This window comes from Impatiens glandulifera, chromosome 1, assembly GCF_907164915.1.
Source record: "Impatiens glandulifera chromosome 1, dImpGla2.1, whole genome shotgun sequence".
Lineage (NCBI taxonomy): Eukaryota > Viridiplantae > Streptophyta > Magnoliopsida > Ericales > Balsaminaceae > Impatiens > Impatiens glandulifera.
In genome coordinates, this window is record NC_061862.1 from 81276477 (window position 1) to 81286443 (window position 9967).

At 32.4% G+C, this 9967-nt stretch overlaps 1 protein-coding gene across 1 annotated transcript; it reads right to left on the minus strand.

The window, feature by feature from the left end:
• Positions 1-802: 802 nt before the first annotated feature.
• Positions 803-3801, minus strand: LOC124921848 (protein MOTHER of FT and TFL1-like). The gene is made up of 4 exons (XM_047462547.1): positions 3453-3801; positions 2469-2530; positions 1418-1458; positions 803-1273 (listed from the first exon to the last, which is right to left on the minus strand). Exons 1-4 carry the CDS (start codon positions 3648-3650, stop codon positions 1038-1040), a joined length of 537 nt encoding a protein of 178 aa, XP_047318503.1. The 5' UTR covers positions 3651-3801; the 3' UTR covers positions 803-1037.
• Positions 3802-9967: the final 6166 nt, after the last annotated feature.

Here is a 9967-nt window from a genome sequence, read left to right on the forward strand (position 1 = left end):
GAATAAAAAAAATGAAGCAAAAATTGACAGGGCCACAAAACGTTCAAGGATGTTAGATATAATTATTTTGAAAACAAGCTTTGGCTCTTCTTCCTCGTGAACTTCATCCAGTGATGGCAAAGCCTTAGGCCAATAACTTCATCAGTGATGCTCCAATCCAGACAACTCCGGGAGGTTCGTCCTCGTAGCGGTTCATTTCCTAGAAATTCCAATACATAAACATCGACAATGTCTGGATCTCTTTCTTCAACGACGAACGCAAGATAAGACTCTGATTATGAGTAGTGGACATCATTGAGGTTTGTCGACACGTCAAGTTAATTAATTATGTGAGAGGCTCCTTCACCTCGTCGCGCTAGCTATGGTGAATGATATACGAAATCAAACTAAAATCATTATCCGCGTCTTCCTTTGCAGATTAATTTTTCAGCAATGACGGATTTTTCTCACAGAGTTTACTTCATCTCGACCTTAAATCAGATGACTTCATCACGCTTCGATCTGCGTTTTCTCTAGAGAGCAAGAGCATCTGTGAATCATGAATTCACAACCTCCGTCTTCAATCAGCAACGATGAGCTCGTGAGAGAAAATTTTAACCTAACCTAGTTCTTTCTCTAGACTAACCACACATATCTCTAACTTAGCTAGATTCTATCAGGAAGGGGTAACCCAATCAATCAAACTATCCATCACATAGCAATATCATTAACTATAATGTTTACATCTTTTACATTTTTCTCTAATATTTTTTATTGTGTGTAATTAATGTTGATTAATCAAATAATTTGATACTCTTAAAAAAAAGGTAAATATGGTATATAATATATGGAATGTTGAAAAAGAAAAGTGAATAAGAGAAGGAGTACTACATTTTACCAATAAGTAAGCACATCACAAAACTGTTAAAAAGACAAAAAGGAAATGTATAGATAGATTGATTGATCGATCATAGATAGATAGAGAGATATGTCTTTATATAGTAATTAGGTTCATGCATGATAATATATATATTTATTCAAGGAGAAGATGAAATAACTTAGACATTCTTTCGTTGGTTGAAGGGTTCCTTTTGTGCATTGAAGTAAACAGTTGCAACTGGAACCCCCAAGCATAGGTGATGTGCGAAAGCTCTAGTGTTGAAGTTGGCCCTGGTTATAATATTTGGCTTCTCAATAGTTTGGTCAATATATTTGGACTGTCTAAATAGTATTAGAATATAACGGTGAATTCCAACAGGTGGGCATGGCTCCATGTATGGCACTATCTCTTTTCCTGCATTTTTAGTTTACTCATAGTTCAGTAGGTGAGTGCAAGAATTCATATTTGTAAGGTTATGAGTTTGAATCTTCCCACCTGGTACTCAATTCTTAGTTAGCTAATTACATTTTAAGGTTACACAACACGAAATTAACGCACCTTCACAAGAATTGGTACCTCCGGGAATGTTGGCCACAATCCTAAAAGGATAAAACGAAACATTAGTATACATGGAATTGTTGAACTCTTCTTACTATATTGAATCAACCCCTGGAGAATCAATGAGATTATATCCTCTGTTATACGGACCCCTGTTGTTCTCGAGGGGACAAAACAATCGTTTGAAACAATTTTTTTTTACTGGTTTGCCCTCACTCCTGTGAGAGGAAAATGAATCCCCACCAGGAGTTTGATATACCAAAAAGATTCTATCACATTTTTATATGGGTTTGTAAGACTTAATATATTATTACCTAATACTATTGTTGCTCCTTTAATGTTTAATGCATTTTGACGGTAGAAATACGTAGTTAACAATGTTCTTATTAAAATAAATCTTAATGAAATAATTGTTAAATAAAATGTTTAAATAAGATGTTCAAGACTTAAAGCTTGTTTGATATTTGATTATTTGAGATTTTTTTTTTTAATTTTGTCTAACAAATCTTGTTTGCTAAAAAATGTAAATTATTTGAGTTTTTAATTCGTTTAATTACTAAAATATATTTTTTATATTTAAAATTAATAAGAAATAAAATATGAATATTTTAATATTTTTAGTTAATTAAATAAGTGATTTAATATTTATAATAATAATGTAATGATATGATAGGTAGAGAATTTCTAAAAAAGATTTGTGTTAGTAATAACTTTTTCTAACAACAAGATAAAATATGACAAATAAGAATTGAGAATTAAATGATTATGGTGACTTTCTCTTAAACGATGTTTCAGTTTTTATAGATAACCAATTCTTCTCGTCTTAAAAAGTTCTATTTGTAATATTACAAAACTTTTAAACATTTAAAATATATATTTCTAATTTATTATAAGTTATCATGGATTAAATTTTATCTTATCATCAAAATAGTAGGCTTAATATACATGCATGATTAATTAGGTTTGTAAATTTAACAAAAAAAAAAAAAAAAAAAAAAAAAGGTTTAAAATGGTTTGAAAAAAAATAGATGAAAGAGAAAAAGAGGACAACCAGTGCACCCATTCTCTCATGGAGGGCTCGCTAGGGCTTGGCGCATCTGGATCTGTCATGACCTGATCATGCATGCCAAAAAGAAGAATTAAAATAATATAAAAAAAACACATTTGTATTTATGAAATAAATGACATGTGAGTTTGCTTTCTTCATTAGTTTTCACTTATTGACAATTAATTGATTAATGAATGCAGGTCTAAGTGGTCCATTTCAGTACATGCCATAACATTATATTCAAGTAGAATAATATATAATATATGATATATTGAGCATTATATTTAATTTTCTAAGAGAAAGTTGGATTGATTTATTTTACAAATTCAATAGTTACATCATTTCATTCATTTTTTTATTTTTATTTTTATTTTATAGATCACACCACCTAATTTATTAAATAAAATTTTGTTTATTTTTATTTTTAAATTATTTTACTACTTTATATTATTACCCTTTAAGTCATTTTACAAAATAAATTATACATTTAACTCCCAATGAATTTTGTAACTTACAATTAGTTGAATTTTGTAACTTACAATTAGTTTTATCGTTGTAAACATAAATTAAGTCTAAAAGTGGGTAACACCTACTTAAAAATATCAACAAAAACTTGTAACGTAAAAAGTCTCTGATTAAAAGCCAAACCCGTATAAGTAAAAGTTCAAATCGACGCAATAACTAACAGAAAACCCCAAAATCCCGTTTAACCTAAAATTCAAATGAGGGCGATAACCTCTAAAACAAAGCCGACAACTTTATTTGTTACTGAGATCGATGGTTAGACTTTTAATATTTAATTTAGTAACGGACAATTGTTTAATTGATTTTTGTGCCTAATCTGTATAAAATTCTTAATCATTTTTCTAACAAAAGAAAATGTGACTTTCTAGTAAATATAATTTTGATGTTTAGAATAAAAGGAATTCCACATGCACTAACTCAAATACCCCAAAAGATTAATCAAATAGACAGAGAAATCATTACCAAGGTGTACAGCTCATTAGGCAATCCAGAAATGGTGACAGTTGGGGGATTGAAAGCCATGGAAGGCTTGATGATGCAGGCATTAGTAACATGCTTGGTTGCATAGTAGACATTCATGTCTGTTGTGGGCACAAATGGATCCACCACATCTCCAATTATTTTACACATGATCAGAGGATTTATCGAACTAGCAGCCATCTGAGAGAAGAGAAATTAAAACAGAGAAAGAAATGAAGAGCTGATGAAGATAAGAGGAGGCTGATAGAACTAAGTGAAGGATATTGGTATATAAATATATAAATAAATAGATGGACAGTTGGAGTAGATGAGTGGGTTAAAATATGGGAAAGAACAATGTAAGAGAGATGGCCAATTGTACATAACATATGCATGAGAGACAACTCAATTGTATTTACCTTTTTAATATTTTTTTATTGTAAATCATAATTTAACAGTTAGATTAAAAAATAAAAAAAATTATTCTAGTTTACTCCGTCATTCATCTTGACAACTTTTCTTGAGTGACACATCACCATCCACACCACAGACAAATTATTCAGAAAAAAATAGACAAGACATAAATGAAAATGACAAAATAAAAATGACAGTTAGATAAAAATATTTTATTTAATCTAATCATTTTAAGACCTAACTGATGTTGAAAAGCTAGCCAGATCAATATCATCAAATGAAACATAAAACACAATGGGAGTACATAACCAAGAAAATGAAACTACTTACATTGAATTCAAACCAACATGAATAAGTCAAACAACTATGATATCAAGAATATCCTTCTTCTACATCACTGCAAAATCTAACTCTTTAACATTGTTTTTTATATCTAAAAAATTTATAAAAAAAAAAAATAGGATACAAAGAACATTGAGTTTATCATGTCATACAAAGGTTAAAATCAGAACCATCTAATAATATGAATTTCATTTGAATAGAAAAAAAACATATAATGTGAGACATTAATACTCTATTCTAAAACCCTAAGGATTCTAAAAGGATATAGAACAATGCATGTTTTGTCCCTAACTGATATTTATTGAGAAACATCCTCCAATAATAATTTGCAAATAACAAAGAAATATTTGAGTACTTAGAAAATTGCACAAACATTCAAACTATGAAGTCCATCAAACAAATATGTTCATGATTTTATTTGCGATTCTCATACTCAAGGAAATCAAATTAACAAATAATTTAAACAACATACATTATTTTATCATAATCGATAACCCATCCAAAAATTCATCTCTACAATCATCAACACATCACACATGTTCTACTAATATTTATTTTCTTTCATTTAATCATTTTATGTGATCAATATAAATTATGTGCATTATCTAGTTTGCAAATTTTTTTATTATAAATATGGAAAATGGAAAACCATACACTATCAATACTTTTTTTCAAATGAAGAGAAATATTGTCATTAACTTTTTTTTGTTACATAGTTTTACGACGGTGGTTGGGGAGAACTTGTTGAAAATCTTTAAAACAAAATCATTTTAATGATTCTAAAATCCTTACGAATATTAAATCGAAAAGCGAAAGTGTGAAAGTGTAATTGAATCGAGAACTTACCTCCAACCATTGATTATCACTAGATAATCAGTGATGAATTTCTCCCACAAACGGCACTTACCTCCAACCATTGATTGTCACTAGATAATCGGTGATGAATTTCTCCCACAATCGGCGACTCTTTAAATTCTTTAACAAACAAAACGTCCAAGAGTCCTTAGAGATTCTTCTAAACCTTTTATCTTTCTTAACACTCAATGGTGCAAATTCTTAATAAAAGAAATAGGCTTAGGGACCTCTAAAGATAATAAATTATATTTATAGAGTTATTGTCATCAAATAGCTCTAAGGACTTATTTTTTTAATATAAACTACTCCATTAAAATAACATTATGGAGAATGAATTAAAATACATTAAATATCATAATATAGAATAACCTCCTACATTTAATGTGTAATTCCAAATGTTGCAATATACAAATTAATTTCAATAAATTAATTTGTACACATTATTGAATAGGACAATTTACACCTTAATGTGTATTATATTTTATTTGTTACATGAAATTAAATCTTACATTCTCCCACTTAGTCCATTATTATAAGATTTATCTTAAAAAATGACAAATATACAAATCATGGTGTAACGCCAAAAAAGGACTCTTCCCATAAAGGGCTTTCGTTACTCGATAGTTGCGTCTCATAACTCACCTTACTCTCTAGTGAGACGAGAAACCAAAATGGTAGGTTTGGCTGGAGTACATTTAAAAATCTCGATTTGGACTAGTTTTGATTTTTCTAGAGTCAGTACATAATTTACTACTCGAGAAATTAGGAAAGAATAATATTTTGTTCTTAATTCGGTTCTTGGTAACACGTCAGAAAGGGCTCTCGCACTATGTCTCACGTGCCTGACACATGATAATTTCTACTTTACACTTTTGACCATTTAAAAAAAATATTATTCTTGACCTTATTTATTTATCCAATCATAGGGCATGCGTCTAAAAATAACCTAAGCCTATATATGTGTCTAGTTTTGTATTTTCTATTGCATGCATCTATGTCATGGTCCTAAATCTAAAATATTATGAATAAAATAAATGATAGTATTTGTGAGTGAGAAAGGTAAAAGTACTTACAGAACAAGATAAAAAATTAATTTAAAATATAGCATTCAAACAAACCTACTTAGGTATATTTTTGTGTTTTTATAAAATACTATTTTCTGTTTTTTGTTTTTGTTTTGAAAATTTTTTAATTTAAATAAGGCCGTTTAATATAAAATAATAATAATAATAATAATAATAATAAATAACAAAATGGAGCAAATAAATATGTTCTTAAGACAAGTGGTTAAGGAGTTTATGAGAAGCTTTGACGTCGGGTCAATTCGGGGGCAGGTGGAGGAAAGTGGAGCAGGTTTCAAGAGAGGGATTAAGAAAGAAGGGATTTCAGGTTGAAAGCATAAACGCTCTTATCGTAGATGATCTGGGGTTAATATATTTGGAGAGGCGAAAGAGGTCATGAGTTCAAATCCTTTTTTGTATTTTCATTTTGTTGTGGTTCCAGATGTAAATGTGAGGATGGACAATAGTCAGTCTTTTGTAGCTATTCACTCAACCATTCAAGATTTTAGAAGCTATTTTCCTCTTTTTTTCTTTCTTTGAATCGATCCTAGTACGATCTTAAACAACCATACAATACTAAGACAACTTTCCAATCTTATCTCAAAAACAATGAAATTATTAACATAAAACTTAAGCATTTTAAATGAGCTAAACTGTGATTTTTAAAATCAGAAATTTGAACACTTTTGTGTAGCACCGGTCCCTTTAAAAAAATCATTACCATATTCAAAACAAGCCAGCAACAATTCAGACTAAAAACTGAAACACATATAGATAACCATCTTGTAAGGAAATTTTGAAATCATTTATTTATTTTTTTTTCATTTGAATGATCCAAAACTATGTAGAATCATCACACGCTGAACAAAGGACATTATAAAATCGAACATTGAACAAATAAACACTAAATGAAACTATTTTTTACAGTCGTTTTTTTTAAAGGAAACAAATTATGAAGCTACATTAAGAATGAAAGTGATTTGTGTGCTTACATAGTTTGCAAATTGCTTCAAAACAATTTGCAATTTATACCACGTGCAATGGAGATCTCCAACTCCAAAACTAAGAAATGCAGCAAAAGCTTCAAGAACATCAACAATGGCCGCTCATCCTTTTCTCTCTCTATTCCTTCCTTTTTCTCCCTCCCTCGATCTTTTTATCTAACTGTTTCCTCGTGGTTTCGTGATCCTCGCGTCTCCGTCCTTGTTTGTCTTTTGATACCAGCAACTAGATTTTTCCGAATGTTTTTTTACCTATGGTGTTAAGGAGCATCAGCACAGAGGAGATGGACAGGCGGAGATGAAAGGGAAAGAGGGGTCTGGGTGCTTAGCTGTTGCCTAGGCCCTGCTTGTTTGAATTCTTTTGGGGTTTGGGTATCCGTGCCTAAGACTTTTTGTTTTGTTTTGTTATATATATATATATTTGCCAAAACCAAAAGACAAACAAAATTAATTAAAATTAAGATGAAATTCATTTAAATTCAATTTAATTTGTTTGGTTTATTAATAGTATTTAAATAAATAAAAATAAAGAAATATATATATATATATAAATATATATAAATATATATATTTTATGGTAGGTTTGACTCATGCACTGTTTTTAAAAATGCCATTTTTTGTGTGATAAAGAAATATATGTTAAAGAACCCCTTGGATTACCTTCCTCTACATCCCATAAAAAGTGGAGAGGGATGAAGAACCCAAAATAGAGTTCTCTAGCATAGGCCTTTTCAATTGACCCGACAATTTTTAAATTGATCCATTCGCGGATGTATCGATTTAATTGACTTTAAAGTCGTCACTTTAGTTTTATTCTCAAAGAAACTAAAGAAAAGAAAATCAGATATTTGTTTTAAGAGTCTGGTGTTTGGTTACGTATTAAGAAATGGCCTACAACAATATGTCCTATGCGCTTTGTCACGGGCTCAGTCTTTTCACTGACGATCCGTGCGGCACTAGTTACGATCTTCTCAAGAACGAGTAACTAGTCAGCCTTACTCGACGCAACACTCGGCGTTTAATAGAATTGACACAAGAATTCTAGAGAGAGAGTAACTCTTACAAAGAATAGTAGTATATTACTCGAATACTTGGTGATTTACAATGTAATACCTCAAAGGTATTTATAGGACTAATTCTAGCTGTTACATTGATTGTGCACTAATTTAGGGATTCCTTATAATTATCAATCAAGGACATTCCTTATTAAGGACATTCCTTTTATATGTCAATTAGTGATGCACTAATCAAGGAATTCCTTCTAACTCTCAATTAAGTGCGCTAATCAAGGACCTTCCTCCCAGCTTCCTTCCAGTCTAGAATCTTCCTTGGGTTGGGCTTAAGAGGGCTCAAGCCTCCTCCTCTTCTTGGGCCAGGAAGATTGGGCTGTGACATTCTCCCCCACTCAATCTGGCGACGTCCTCGTCGCTTCCTCCTTGTAGGCCTGGATGATGTCTCCACATGAGATAAAAGTTTTGAGCGACGTGCTGGCTTTCTAACCCCTTTCTTCTCTAAGAAATGGCCTTCGTATTGCCTCACAAGCCCCTTATGAATTTTGGAAAATTGTCTCTCTTGATGGAGGAGAAGTTTTACTATCACTCGGTTTCCTCCGAACTCCAAGTGTCTTCTCTTCTTTTCCTCCCATTTCTTCATTCTTTTGGCGTTCTTGGCTATTTCGCACTTCTCTTTCTTGAATGGAAACTCCTCTGGTTGCCTCTTCAATTCCTCCAATTTGGGAGGTTTAATGCGATAAAGAACCGTCGCCGATGGTTTAGTACATTTGACTAACTCTTCTCTATTCTCCACCTCTCTCTTATGGTGGAGTTTCTCTGATACTCCAGCGGGCATTACATCGTGACCTTTCTCTAGGACAATTGTAACTTCTGGATGTATCTTCTCTTTGGACGCAGTGTTCTCATCTTCTTTCACAATGACAAAAGATGATTGGTAGGTGTCCTCCGCACCTTTTGAGAGTTGCATGGCAGATAGGTGCCTAGTTTCTCTCCTACCCTCTCTTGTTAGAGGTATTGTGCGAGTATTACCTTGCTCTATAATGTACATCATATTGGCAGAAGGGAGTAGGATGGCATTTACCTTGTCTAGGAACTCTATGCCGAGAACCATTTTGTAGTCATCCATGTCGATAATGGAGAAATCCAGAAGGCCGGTCCACTCCCCCAAGTTGATCTTTACATTACGAGCAACTCCATAAGTCTCACTTGGTGCCGAGTTGACTGCTTTAAGCCACCCTTTCTCTTTAGTGTACTTAATCCCCAGTCTTCTCGCCTCCTTTACCTCTAGAAAATTGTTGTTGGCTCCCGTATCCAACAAAGCCTTAACCATGTGGTTTCTTACTCTAGTTTCCACAAATAATCGTCCTTTCTTCGCGGACTTTGACTTATCAAACTTTGCTGTAACGGCACTAAGTAGGTTTAACGACCCCAATCGAGCTTCATCGTGAACGCGTTCTTGCTCCTCCATCAATGCTGATAGTTTATTCTTCATAGGGCACTCTCTTGCTTTGTGCGGTCCTTCACAAAAGAAACACTTTATCCGGGGTCTCTCTACATGTTTCTCCTCCCGATCTTCTCTACCATTGGGTTTGGTAGACTTAATTGGGTCTTCATTGTTGTAGATATGGTTTCCACCATTTTCCCCCTTGTCAATCCTCTCATAGATCGACTTTGGTTTCTCTTGTCTTCTCATTTCGAAAAGGGATTCAGCCACGGCAATAGCGGTGCTTAGATCTTGGACCCCACGTCGTTCCAACTCCAGCTTCGCCCACATTTGTAGACCATCAGTGAAGGCGAACAAGGCTTCGTCGTCTGAGTAGTTAGGGATTTCA